This window comes from Mustela nigripes, chromosome 7, assembly GCF_022355385.1.
Source record: "Mustela nigripes isolate SB6536 chromosome 7, MUSNIG.SB6536, whole genome shotgun sequence".
Lineage (NCBI taxonomy): Eukaryota > Metazoa > Chordata > Mammalia > Carnivora > Mustelidae > Mustela > Mustela nigripes.
This window is the reverse complement of record NC_081563.1, coordinates 134668227-134682651: the sequence shown is the minus strand read 5'-3', so window position 1 is coordinate 134682651 and position 14425 is coordinate 134668227. Positions and strand designations below refer to the sequence as shown.

At 44.7% G+C, this 14425-nt stretch overlaps 1 protein-coding gene across 2 annotated transcripts in view; it reads right to left on the bottom strand.

Annotated features, from left to right (window-relative positions):
- The window catches only part of RTF2 (replication termination factor 2), a 40315-nt gene that overhangs the window by 23810 nt on the left and 2080 nt on the right, over positions 1-14425 (bottom strand). For both annotated transcript variants that reach the window (XM_059407280.1, XM_059407279.1), the window contains exons 2-5: positions 11625-11719; positions 10828-10921; positions 8494-8633; positions 4556-4634 (exon numbers count right to left, since the gene is read on the bottom strand). In XM_059407280.1, coding sequence (XP_059263263.1) covers positions 4556-4634; positions 8494-8633; positions 10828-10921; positions 11625-11719 — 408 coding nt within the window. The remainder of the gene's footprint in view (positions 1-4555; positions 4635-8493; positions 8634-10827; positions 10922-11624; positions 11720-14425) is intronic.

Below are 14425 nucleotides of genomic sequence, written 5' to 3'. Positions count from 1 at the left end.
AAAGCACATAGTTCATTTGGCAAACTCTAATTATTACTCCAATGTGTTTCCATTATTACAAGAAGGAAAGAAGACAGTGGGGAATACAGTTAGTTTTTGGCTAGTGACTTGTTTATAGTGAAAACAAACATACACACAAACCTAACAACTACATCTCCTAGGACCTTGTTTACGGAAATGAAGTGTGCACACTCGTGTGTTTCAGAACACACAGCCGGAGTGATCTCAAAGCCCCGAATCTCTTCTAGTGAACTGCAAACCCAAATGCTTATGGAACTAGAGTGAAAAGTAGAGAAAACATACACCCTAAACGTCCCTGAGTTCAGGAGTCATTCTTATGACACTCGTTTCTCTAGATTGTAGATGTTACTTAAAAAAACAAAAATACTTGTTTTAGACATCGATACTGTAGCTTCAGCTCCCTGCACTGACATTTTCCTAATGCGCTGCAGCTCCCGGAGCTGCACATGACTCTTCCTTTTGGCAGCTTCGGCAGAAAAGGCTGGTGCTCGCTCCTTCCTGGGCATCCGGCTCTAGCACCTTCCCCAGGCTTCCCTGCAGTTCGGTGGGGCCTTGGAACTGATGGACAACAGAAGTGATGACCCACTTCCCGTCCTGGGCCATAAAAATCTCCCACGTTGTATGCTCCCTGCCCCGTTCCCATCAGTCAGCTGAGAGCAGAGTACTCTAAACCCCGGGGGAGGTCTGACCCGTAAGGCAGCAGGAGCCCTAGTCCTTGAGTTTCCCGTGAAAGCAAGCTGCCTACCCAGGAACTGTCCCTGCATTAGCCACTGGAATGTCAGGGCTGTGGGTCGGAGCAATTGGCCAACCCTGACTGATCCGCTTAGTTCTCCTACACTTGAGAGACTTTAAATGAGAAGCAGGAGTTCGATTCTTGATGGCAGCATATACATTTGTAATTCATTATTTTAAAATGTTACGGTTTGGAATCTGGATCTAAAAGGAAAGCTGTCTAAGAATTTACTATAAACTTTCACTTTATGTATTAGAATCTGAAGCCCAGAGAAGAGACAGTCTCAAGCTAGCGCTGGTGTGTGACCCAAAGCTGACCGGTACCAGGCTCTCTGGTTATGCGGACAAACGACCCCCACTGAAGGGGCCACGGACTGTCCCACGCTCTATGGTTTTCTAAATTGCACAATGTTATACACTGAATGTGTCCCCCACAAAAAGCTAAAGTCCTAGCCCTCAGTATTTTAGAACGTGACCTTCCTTGGAAATCGGGTCGCTATAGATGCAGTTAAGATGCAGTTACTGGGGTGGGCCTAAGCAGATGACTGGTTGTCCTTACAAAAACGGGAAATCTGGACACAGAGACCGCCTCCATAGAGAGAAAACCACATGAAGCCACGCAGGGAGAAGATGGCCATCTCCCAGCCCTCAGAAGGAACCAACCCTGCCAATACTGTGATTTCAGACTTCATGCCTCAAGAACTGTGAGTAAACTTCTGAGGAGCTCCCCAGTGTCTGGCGCCTTGTTGCGGAAGCCAGTATGAGCAAACCAGTATTCCATCTGGCTCTGCGAAGGCAATTTTTTTATGTGGATCCTGAAGTGAGAAAGTGCTCATTATCTTGCTCTTCTGGCAAGATTTATTTTCCCGAAAGTTCTCTCCCCAAGGGATTCCTGGAGGGTAGCCAGCGCCCTGTCTTGTCTGTCAGAGGTTTCCACAGCCATGGCAGCCGCCCTCATGAGAGAGAAAGAGCCCACGCTCCTGGTTCTCACCTGCCCCTGCCCCCCTTGTGCAACCCCTGACGCCCTCAGTTCCTCTTTCCACCTGCTTCCTTCCCTTCCCTTGAAGTACCCAAGGTGCTGACGTTTAAAAGTTCACTAGCACTCAGTAAAACTTGTCAAGTACCAAGAAAAGTGTCAGACTTTCCTTGCAATGCTGTATTTCCATGACATAAAATCAACTTCTCTGTGAAGCTCTGCGCAGACAGTCCTGTTTCGCTACAAGTTTGTTAACGTGGTCACCGATGCTGTGCGAGGTCAGCCCATACAAAGGGCAGCTTCGGGCCATCCGAGGGATGGTTACCGTTACGGGTAGAAGAGAAAAAGGTCTGGCTGCTTTGGATCAGCCACTCCCCCCTGCCCCCTGGCCTGACTGCCCACTGGAATCGTTCTGGGAACTCTAATAAAAGCAGAACTCCGCGGGGTTCTTCCCCAACTGTGAAGATCCAGATTTAGCGGCTAAAACGGGGGACGGGAACCGACACTGCTGTGGAGATTCTACCGTGCGGCCTGGTTTGGCAGCCACGGATTTAGTGGATTTGGCTTCTCTAATATATTTCAGCATTTCCTACCTCCCCAAGCATACTTCCGGTACTTGCACTGTGTCCAACACAGAAACAACACCTTCCATACTACATGGGAAAACACACACACCTGAACACGGTGTGTACAGAGCTCCCCTCCTGCCCGAGGGAGCCCCAGGCCAGCCGCGTGCCGGCGCCCACGAGGCCTCCCCCACGGGAGCCCCACGCACACCTGCTGCCCAGTTCCTCCCCTTGGTGGGCCGGCACCCTCTGCGTGCCCTGCACAGGACTACATTTATGCTCCCACAGGCATCGACAGCGCCACAATGCACGCGCAGCTGGACCTGCTCCTTGCACTGGCCTCGAACTTCCCACCACCCCGTGCAAATTCCTTCCCAGGCCTCTCTCCTGGCCTGTATGCCCCGCCCTGCCCATGTGTGGACGACCCCTCGCACTGCACCTCCGGCTCTGCCAGGCCGCTTTCTCCTTCTGACGCGGCAGCAGCGCGTCTCCCTCCTCTTCTCAACAGCCTCCCCCTCTTCCCAGAGCCCCACCCACGTCCTGCGTCCTGCGCCACCACCTGCAACCCGTCCCATAGCTTCAGGCTTCAGCGGGGGCTGATGTACCATCAGTGTCTTGATGTATTTCTGTAAACATGCCCGTCATTTCTAATTTTACTTAAATTTACTCTGAACACTAGCTTTACTCTCCTGCCATAAAGAGCAAAGCGGCAGCCCTTGCCACTGCAGCAGCCCCTCTCCCTCGGGGACATCAGCCTCTGTTTCCTTCCCAACAGCTGTCACGATCCCTACTGCTGTGCTCAGCAATCTGAGCCCCTCTTTCCAATGGGACTGGGAGTCCCGTGAAGGCAGAGTCTGTAGCAATCTTTTTTTTTTTTTTTTCAAAGATTTTACTTATTTATTTGACAGACAGAGATCACAAGCAGGCAGAGAGGCAGGCAGAGAGAGAGGAAGGGAAGCAGGCCCCCTGCGGAGCAGAGAGCCCCATGCGGGACTTGATCCCAGGACCCCGAGATCATGACCTGAGCCGAAGGCAGTGGCTTAACCCACTGAGCCACCCAGGCGCTCCAGTCTGTAGCAATCTTATCCACCAGGCTAGCCCACTGTACCGTGCTTCGGACAGAGGCTGGCCCCTCACAGGTGTTCAGTGAAAGCCGCTGAATGAAAGAACATTCCCAGCAGGGAGAAGCAGGGCAAGTGGCCCGGTGAAAGCCACAGGGTTAACGTGGGTGAAAACACTATCATGAGTTGCTGGCATCCACAACATGAAACTAAACAGTTTCCCATGGCCAAAGGAACACCAGAGACACAGATGTCTGGTCTGCGCCAGCGACAGCAGGAAAGCAGGGCCATTGGCACTTCCGGCACGTGAGCTGCAAGGGCAACTCCTACATCAAGTATCTGCTGCCCTGTGTGAGCGCGCACAGACGCGCTCTGCGGGTGCGAGACAGACACACCTTGCTCCCTGCTCTCACACACGTCCAGGCGGAGCACAGAGGGCCGTTAAGGCGGCGACAATACTCTGCCTGACACCGTGATGGCGGATACATGTCAGCACCCATCCGTCCAGACGCACAGAACAGATGCCACCAACAGAACCTGCAGAGATCGGGGGCGATGGTGGACTGATGGAGGCTCATCAGTCCCCCGACAAGGGGGACACTGATAATGGGAGAGGCTATGTGTGGGGGGGAGGGGGGTAGAATGAACAGAGGAAATCCCTTACTTTCCTCAATTTCACTATGAAAACGACTCTAAATAAATAAATAGTCTTACAGGAAACAAAAAGGGAAAAAAACAACGGTCCCAGTCCAGTGGGGAAACCACAACGTAACTACCAATGACATTCTGATGAGATCAGCGGGATAACAAGGTGCTCGGGGAATGGGGAGGGAGGCTTGGCAGCAAGGGTTCGCAGAGGAAGCCATCGCTCTGCAGCTAAGGTTCACAGGGGGTGCGACCTCCCCAGGCTGGGCAGGTCAGAGCAGAGGGAACAAAGGCACGCATGGGAGCTGGTCAGGCAGCGGCCTGAGCTCAGCCTGAGTTGGTCAGACAGTCAGGGACACGTCACAAAAGGTGGTCTGAATCCACACGCAGCCAGGATGAGCCATGCAAGCGTTTCAAGCAGAGAAACAACGAAGTAGATCTGTATTTTGGAAAGAACTGAAGGATGATGAAATGCCGCATGAAGGCAGGGACCCTAAACCATCTGATTTCCTGAGCTACCAAGACGGAACAAACGATGTATGTCAACTACTCACTGTGTGACAAACTTCTGCTTTTATCTCTTTCAAGGCTCGCTCAGAAAACACACAACCACAGCACCGCAGGAAGCAGAACCTGGAGAAATAATCCAAAATGGAGGATGACTTCAATAATAATTTAAAAATGATTGCCCAGATTATCAGTTAACATTTGTTCAGTTTGTACATAGGCCAGAAACTATAAAGAGAAAAATGGTCACATTTAATCCTATTAAGGAAAAAGAAATTAGTATGTCCCATATATACTTACTTACATACTACTTTATATACTTTTTATATATACTTTATATATTCTGGTCTACACAGACCAGAAATACAGGCCGTAGTCCCATTCCTGATCCCTTGTAATAATCCTTTAGAATAAAGTCTCTCCTACAAAAAAAAAAAATACAACAAACCACCCCCCACAAACATAAAAAGTCACAAGACAGAATAGGAACACTGAGAGAGACTATTTTAAATATATGTGAGATTCAGTGTTTTATGAATATTCACCACGGTCTCAAAAAGCAAAAATAAACAATGTATTAGAAAAACGGGCAAAGGCATTAACATGCGATTCATGGGAGAAATATAAATGGTCAAAACATATCAAAGATGCTTAACCTCAACTGTTAATTAAAGAAATTCACGGCAAAATAATGATGTACCACATTTTACGTATCCAGCAGTAGTGAGAGAGACTGAGTTACCCTGCTGGAAACAGGCGCATCCGCCGGTGGTGGTGGGCACAGCACTGTGCATCTTGGAAGGACAATGCGTCAGTATTGAGCAAAGAATCACTTTTCGGAGCATCGCCTATAGAAACATGCTCACAAGTGTGCAAATGCATAAATATGTATTTAGGAAGTTGTATAGGACAGTGCCACTCTTTTTTTTTTTTTTAAAAAGATTTTATTTTATTTGACAGAGAAAGAGAGATCACAAGTAGGCAGAGAGGCAGGCAGAGAGAGGGGGGAAGGAGGCTCCCCGCCAAGCAGAGAGCCTGATGCCGGGCTCGATTTCAGGACCCTGAGATCATGACCCGAGCCGAAGGCAGAGGCTCAACCCACTAAGCCACCCAGGCACCCCAGGACAGTGCCACTCTTACAAGGAGAAAGGAAAGCACCTAGATGTTCATTAACAGAGGAATGGTTACATAAATTACGAACACTCACACAGCTATTAAAGGAGCAGGGTCAATCCGTGTGCACGGCCATGGAAACACGCTCATTAGAGAAGTACAAAAGAAAAGTTTCAAGATAGGTTATAAGATGCGTATAACACGTTCCCAAGACTGGAAAAGAATACACAGTTGTTTCTATTTCTGATGGCAGGGGTGTAAGGAAGTACAGAGCATGTGTGTTGGTGCTGGGCAGGTCTAGGGGGGCGTGGAACTCCAAACAACTAAGAACATGACACGGGAGGTGGAAACTGGGGGAAAGGGAAAGTCATGTTCACAGTTTACTTCCTACAGTCCTCTCAAAACACCACAACAGAATCTCTGCAAGGGGCGCCTGGGAAGCTCAGTCAGTTAAATGACTGCCTTCAGCTTGGGTGGTCCTGGCATCGAGTCCCACAGGGCTCCCCGCTCAGCAGGGAGCCTGCTTCTCCCTCTTCCTCTGCTTGCCGCTCTGCCTATTTGTGCTCTGTCAGATAAATAAATAAAATCTTTAAAAAAAAAAAAAGGTCTCTCCAATTCTCTAGGGATTATAGTGGATACAGATTACCTTAACAAAAACCCAATTAGTAACATTGTACTACATTCATTTACTGTGTTTGGGGCAAAAAAAATCTTTTTTTATGGATGCTTACTAATTATTAGTAATTTAGAAAATTATTTTTCTTTAAACAAATGCTCAAAGTTTTCATTACATTAAGTCATTTACTTCTATTTTTCTCTGTATTTAAATCTTTATTATATAAGCTTTTAATAAACGTATGAAGTCACCCCCTAATCAATTTTCTACTGTGGAGGCCCTATTAATAGCAGGAGGGCAAAGCCAAAACAGGCAAAGCTCAATTAACTGGGAAGAGAGAAGAGAGGAGACTAGTAAAAAAGGGGAAAAACTAGGGAACCCATAATCAGAACAATAGGTTATAGGTAACCCCTGCTCAAGACCCCAGAGTTGAGTCTTTCTGCTAAGTTCCTCTTTTGGGGTAAACCATGGTTTTCCTAAAAAGAAGTGGGAAGCCAGACACAAAAGGTCAAATGCTGAGTGATTCTACATATAGGAAATCTCCAAAATAGGCAAATCCACGAAGACAGAGCGGACCAGCGGCGGCCAGGGGCTGGGGCTGGGGCTGGGGGTATGCGGAGAGGCTGCTGCATGGCTACAGAGTTTTCCTGTGGGCTGAGAGAAGTGGAGGGAAATGCCAGGAGACAGAGGCTGGTGGCTGCGCGGCACTATGGTTGTACTGAACACCTCTGAAACCGGTACCCTAAAGTGGTCATTTTGATGTTACAACTTTAACCTTGAAATAATGTGTTGTACACCACATACGAAACCACACACATAAGTGGGATGAGGTGAGGTACGTTTGTCTGCTTCCCTAGAACTTCAGCTTTTTAATTAATTCATTACTTTTTCTTTCTTTCAGCTTTATTTAGGTACAACTGACAAACACAACTGTCTATACTTAGGGTGTACAGCTTGATGATTTGATATATGTACACACCATCAAATGGTCATCACTATCAAGCTAATTAACATATACATCACCACTACATGGTAAACTTTGAGAGGCTTAATAAAGTCAGACTATCTAAAGAATATAATCTTTAAAAGCTCCTTGGCCCTAAAATTTTATTTCTCCCCAAATCTACAAAGCCACAGGTTCCACCATTTCAGGGCATGGTGGTCATGCTCTCCGATGCAGTTTGCCACACACGTCTGTTAAACAGATGTGTAAAATGTGCCAGAATTCTCCAGATCCTATGTGGTTGTTTATAGCTCAAAGTTTTTACTTACTTGAGATTCTCCCCCTACCTCAGTCCCAACCCGTTTCCTGAATGAAAATAGTAAAAAAAAAAAATACTATCTTTCAACAAGTAATATCTTAAATGTAAGATTCCAGATGGCAGATGGGACCACCAGTTATTAAAGGTATTTCTAAATGGTAGGAAAAGAGCTGAAAGCTTTGGCTGGCTGAGACATCTTTTTTTTTTTTTTTTAATTTTATTTATTTATCAGAGAGAGAGGCGGGGAGAGAGCAAGCACAGGCAGACAGAATGGCAGGCAGAGGCAGAGGGAGAAGCAGGCTCCCTGCTGAGCAAGGAGCCCGATGTGGGACTCGATCCCAGGACGCCAGGATCATGACCTGAGCCGAAGGCAGCTGCTCAACCAACTGAGCCACCCAGGCGTCCCTGGCTGAGATATCTTATAAAAAGGCACCGATTAACCATTCAACACTCATAATTTTTAAGGCAGAAATATACACATCTCTTATGTCTGCTATAGAACTCTCGACCTCAGATTTCTGGTGTCAGAGGATTCGTTTGCTACAAATTCAGAGCAAGCTATAATCATCAGGTAGGTCTTTAGGTGACTGACTGACCACATATTCGGTGACTGTTTTCCACTGCATAGTTTTCAGCAATTATAAGGAAATGGGAGTTGTCTGATGGGCAACATTTGTCCTCTGCTTTCTTCCCATAAGAAAAGACCAAATAACCCAACTCAAGTCTTCTAAGTGTCCCGTGAGAACTTTTTAAAATCCCTCTTGAGGTGTTCCTACTTTCAAGTACAGAAAGCAGAGACACCGAAGTTAAGGGTCTCGATGGGACACCACATTATAAACAGCTGTTAGGGAATGAAGGAGGTCTTATGGCAGCACCACTACCTCTAAGGCGCCACCCAAACCAAAGGACCCCTTCAAGAGGACTGTGTGATTACATGGCTATAGCAACATTATCTAACCAGACTCCACACCAGCTGCCCCACAGCCCTACTAACCTGTGCCGGCCATTCATCTCCAAGCCCACAACGGGGCAGATGAAACGTGCCCGCTGGAGGTCATCGTGTTTGTCACCTTTTGTGTTTCCTTTGTCCCCTTCCCAGGCAGGATTATCAGAAAGCCTCAGTTCTGTCACATTCTGTGAAAAACCATCCATAGTTTATGAATTCATGTGATAAACGGATCATTCTTAGCCTCAATAACCACCTAAATCGATCGAGAAACTGTTTTTCCAGACCTTTCTCTTCCAAACCTCTTCTTCCTAGCTCCTTTCCTTTTGCTATCAACTGTAACATGGGTAAAAAAATTAAATCAAAACAAGACTTCTAAAATTCACCGACTGGCAAGTGAATTAGTTAACTTCTATTTTACAAATATTTTGCTATTTAAGGAAAAGTAACTTTGGACATGAAAAATGACTCCACTGAGAGAGAGCTTTGAATCGGTTTCATCCAGAAAGCAACATTTTCTTTCCCCGCCAATCCTCACTGAGGCTGCTCCATATTCCAGGCGGCCCAGGTTTATTTAATAACTGAACAGACAATAACATCTATGAGGCCACCGTCCAGTGAGTCCAGCACAGAACATTAGCCAGGGAATAACACTGTATTCCAAGAGCTGGCTGTTCGGGGTTTTAGAAGTTCGCCTTCACAAGGACTGATGCAATGGCACCACTAAAGCACTTGGGCATTCTTGACATTTAGCTGTGCCACCCTGATGTCAGCACTCCGGACAGCACCTGAGTGCTCCGAAAGAAAAGCCACCACGTGTACCGTCCGTACAGTCAGCTTCCTGTGTCTCATCCAGTTCTCCACTCAAGAGTATGTGAGGGCTACCAACCGACAGTGATGACTACCTTGCATGTTTGCACTGTTTTATTTGAATCCTTCTGCCATTACAGTTCTGATTTCTTGGAAGTCTTTTTTTTTTTTTTGCATTAAAATTCAAAATTCAGGGGCGCCTGGGTGGCTCAGTGGGTTAAGCCGCTGCCTTCGGCTCAGGTCATGATCTCAGAGTCCTGGGATCGAGTCCCGCATCGGGCTCTCTGCTCAGCAGAGAGCCTGCTTTCCTCTCTCTCTGCCTGCCTCTCCATCTACTTGTGATCTCTCTCTGTCAAATAAATAAATAAAATCTTTAAAAAAAAAAAAATTCAAAATTCAATCATGTACCTTGAATATTATTTTAAATATAAAACTGTATAAATTAATTTCAAAGATGATCACTTTTTTTAGATAAGATAATCATCTCAAAAATAATTATCATTATAATGGGTTTTTTAAGAATGAATTCTCTTTCCCAAATAAAAGATGATAAAAATCAGCATGGTTCTTTCTTTCTTTTTTTATTTTTTTTAAATATTTTATTTATTTATTTGAGAGAGAGAGAGAATGAGAGACTGAGCATGAGAAGGGAGAGGTCAGAGGGAGAAGCAGACCCCCCACCAAGCAGGGAGCCCGGTGCAGGACCCGATCCTGGGACTCCAGGATCATGACCCGAGCCAAAGGCAGCCGCCCAACCAATTGAGCCACCCAGGCGCCCCAGCATGGTTATTTCTAAAGCACTACTTTACCTACATTCCAGAACTGCTGATTTGCCTATAAATAGCATATATCCTGTAATCACTCCAAGAATTCAAACAAAAGGCCTAATATAATAAAAATTTACAAAGAAAGAGGAGAAAAAACCCAAAGCCTTTTATGGGGAAGCAGGGACTCTGGTTCTGGGTTAGGCACCTCATTAGCTACGGGGCCTCAAGATGTCAAGGACAGTGAGTTCTCTCACCTGTGAGATGAAGTGTCTGCCAAAGCAGTGCCTCTCAAATTCTTTACCCCTTTCTGGATTTTTCTCCCATTGACCGATTTGTAAGATTTTGTCCTCTCAACTTCCTTTACCAAAAATCTTAATTTTTTCCATTTTTATAAAAGAATTTTAACTGCCAATCAGAACATCTAATTAGCAGGAAATACCACACTGACTTAATAGTGATCTACCTGTTAAATTCTCCAATTCTATTAGTGTCTTCCAAATCAAAACTTCAAGTAGCTGAGTTTTAACTACAAAAGTGATGTCTCTAAATATTTGTACATCACATTAAAAGTTTTCAAAGTTCTTTTGTATGTATTAAATTGTAACAGATTTATAAGGCAGGAACGATAGGCGTGGGAACTCTTGGCTTGAGCTTTAAAGTGACCTGCCCCAAGTTACACTTTCATTAGGTGCTGGGTGGGAGCAGAATTCCAAACTTCTAAGTTCAGTCTATAATGTACATGAATTCTTTAAAATAAACGTTAGCCACTGAGACCCCTGGAGAACTTCAGAATCACTGGTCTTACCTTAATGCTTTTAATGTGAGATGCTGCCTTCCCAAGAGCCTTTTCGGAAGATTTGTCCAATAGAAACTCAATGACAGCATCTTTGTTATAAAGTCTGCAACAGTAAGGATGAGTCAGAACACTCTAGCAACAATCAACCTCCACACAAAGGAGTAAGATGAAATTCAGTACAATCCAAAGTCATTTACATCTGATAACAGGAATGCCCTGCATTATTAAAGAAGTAAATTAAATCCTGTCTCAACTATTTCCAGAGTATACAAAGAAAGAACTAGTTTAAACCAAGGGTTGCAAACTGGCAGTCTGAGGGCTGAATGTGATCTGAACAGGATCTTAAAAATCGGGAAGTTTAATATAAAAGTGCATTTTCCACTTTTCCTGGGAAAAACCAAGCTCTGGAATCTACTAGGCCCACATTCGTGAACTGCAACATCTGGCTGGAAATGAGCAGCAGCTCCCCTTTCACAAAGGACATGAACTCTCCAGTTTCCTCCAGTCCCCACCATTCCCTACTACCCCACATAACTCCTTCATGCATTTCTGTTTATAAATGAGTTCTTACTGGCCCCTGAACTTTTAGATCACAGATTAAATAAACCAAACTGAATAGAAATATGCAGACATATGTTCTGAAACAGGGAATAATAACCTAGGCTTCAAGAATTTGTTTGAGATGATTCACATTTCAAGAATCAAGCACTGCATTTACACCTTAAGAATCTTTTTTTTTCCACATTAAAATTCTCTTAAAAATTAGTTAATAAAAACTCATCTTAAGTAAGTAAAAGGAATCATACCTGCCAAGTTCACAGGCAACTATTGGTCGCCTTAGTATTTCTTGACTTAGAGTACAATAGTTCCATTGGGCCACTAGTTCAGCATCTTTGTCAACCTGAGACAAGAAAAAAAAAAAAACCCTTTCAATTAACTTTTACCTCTGAAAGATAATATGGGCCACAGTTCTACATATAAAGGCTTATTTAGTTATACCACATGTGATGATTTTTTGTCTTTTATATCAAAGATAGTGACACATGGGGGCACCTGGGTGGCTCAGTGGGTTAAAGCCTCTGCCTTCAGCTCGGGTCATGATCTCAGGGTTCTGGGATCGAGCCCCACATTGGGCTCTCTGCTCAGTATTTGCATTTTTTTTTTAAAGATTTTATTTATTTATTTGACAGAGAGAAATCACAAGTAGATGGAGAGGCAGGCAGAGAGAGAGAGGGAAGCAGGCTCCCTGCTGAGCAGAGAGCCCGATGCGGGACTGGATCCCAGGATCCTGAGATCATGACCTGAGCCGAAGGCAGCGGCTTAACCCACTGAGCCACCCAGGCGCCCTGCATCTATTTTTTAAAGTTTATTTTTTTTTTAGTAATCTCTACACTTACTGTGGGGCTTGAACTCATGACCCTGAGATCAAGTCACATGCTCTTCCAACTGAGCCAATCAGGCGTCCCCTAGCATTTGTACCTTAACAGTAAGTTAGAAAAGTCATACAGGGGTGCCTGGGTGGCTCAGTGGGTTAAAGCCTCTGCCTTCAGCTCAGGTCATGATCCCAGGGTTCTGGGATCTAGCCCCGCATTCGGTTCTCTGCTCAGCAGGGAGCCTGCTTCTTCCTCTCTCTCTGCCTGCCTCTCTGCCTACTTGTGATCTCTGTTTGTCAAATAAATAAATAAAATCTTAAAAAAAAAGTCATACTGAAAAAGTAAGCAATACAGGTTAATTTCTATCAATGGGAAAGGCTATAAAGTTTTAGCTGAATTTAAAGCCTAAGAATTTATAATATAGGTTTTTTTTTTTTAAGTTCAGCATAAAGACTAATATAATTCTTTATAAAAATCACCTATTTAGGGGCACCTGGATGGCTCAGTGGGTTAAGCTGTTGCCTTCGGCTCAGGTCATGGTCCCAGGGTCCTGGGATTGAGCCCTGCATCGGGCTCTCTGCTCAGTGGGGAGCCCCTTCTCTCTCTCTCTCTCTCTCTCTGCCTGCCTCTCTGCCTACTTGTGATCTCTGTCAAAAAAATAAATCTTTTTTCAAAAAATCACCAATTTAACTTGTTCATTACGGGGTATCTCAAATCCTTACCCACACTCTGAAAATCCAAACACAAGAACTTCTATTGCCCTCAAATGATATTTTACCTATATAATAGTCCATAGCCCTCTCTTTTCCCCTCCTAAAATGCCAAATCTGAATAATATAATAGAAGGGCACAAGTGGGAGAAAGTAGGAAGAGAAAAAAATACAGAAAAATTCCCTTAAATTTACTTTTTGCAGTAACAACTGCTTGTTTACTGTGTACCAAGTGCTATGTTCAGCAGTTTCTGTGACTAAATCTTTTAGCCCTTATAAAAACCCCAAACTTAGTACTTTTTACTCTGCTACTGAGGAGATGGGAGGTACCAAGAGGTTAGGTTACATGTCCAAGGTCGCAGAGCAAGTAGATGAAGAAGCTAAGAACCCATGTGGCTGGCTCCAGAAACCATGTCTTTATGTTGGTTTTCTTTTCTTTCCTTTTAGATTTTATTTATTTGAGAGAGAACGGGGGAGGGGCATGGTCAGGAAGAGTCTCAAGCAGACTCCGTGTTGCGTGCGGAGGCCAAAGCAGGGCTGGATCCTGTAACTCTGAGATCACGGCCTGAGCCAAAACCAAGAATCAGACCCTTACCCTGTGCTACCCAGGCGCCCCAGAAACCACACTTTTAATCACTATTTTCTACCGCTTTTCTATTATTTCAAATAGAACAAAATAAAAACAAAACCCACACTACGGCAACTGTTATTCTATCCATACCCCAGACCCAAAGGCTATACTTTGGCTCCTTAAGTAACTTTAATCAAAATTCACAGTGTAGCGGAGCCCCAGAGAAACCTGTCACCGGTGAAGTCAATTTACTACATCCTTTGCAGAGTCAAAAAACCCATATCCAACATGTTCAAGATCTCCTTTCTGAATCCCTCTCCTGCTTTACCCACAGTCCTTTGCTGATTAAAAAAATAACTGGAAGAGCTGCGGACAGGGAGAAAAGTGATAAACTAATCCTTACCCAGGTTGATAACCCCCCAAAACTTCTGAAACCCATTTTTTTTTTTTTTTTAAACCTGGGTCTCTCTTCTTTTCAGGGCAAGGACTTAAATTACAGCAATGGTTTGGCCAGACCACACATACCATATGAGTGATCAAAAATATTAATTATATATCTATATGAAAGGTAAGCAATGCAAAGGCTGACTCTGTTTGCTGCTGTGTCCCCAGGGCCTAGAGTGGTGTCTGTGATAAGCATTAAATGAAGTATTCGTAGAATAAGTAAGGATAACAAAAATCCATCCTGCCTGAGGACTCTGGTGGTCTCAGATCATGCTTTCTTCTTTTCTATCCCCTTCTGACACCTTGCCAAGCTTCGCTTTAAGCTACTCCTCTTCAGCCCTGGCCGCAAGATAACAAAACTAGCTGAACAGTTTTCTGGCAAAAGCTCTCATGAATGCTAACGACCTGCCACTGACTACGCATCTGTAGGTGTGATGAGAGGACACACTCCATCCTCTTGAGACTTCATTCATTCTCAAATTCAACACATTTACCAGGTGTCTACTGTG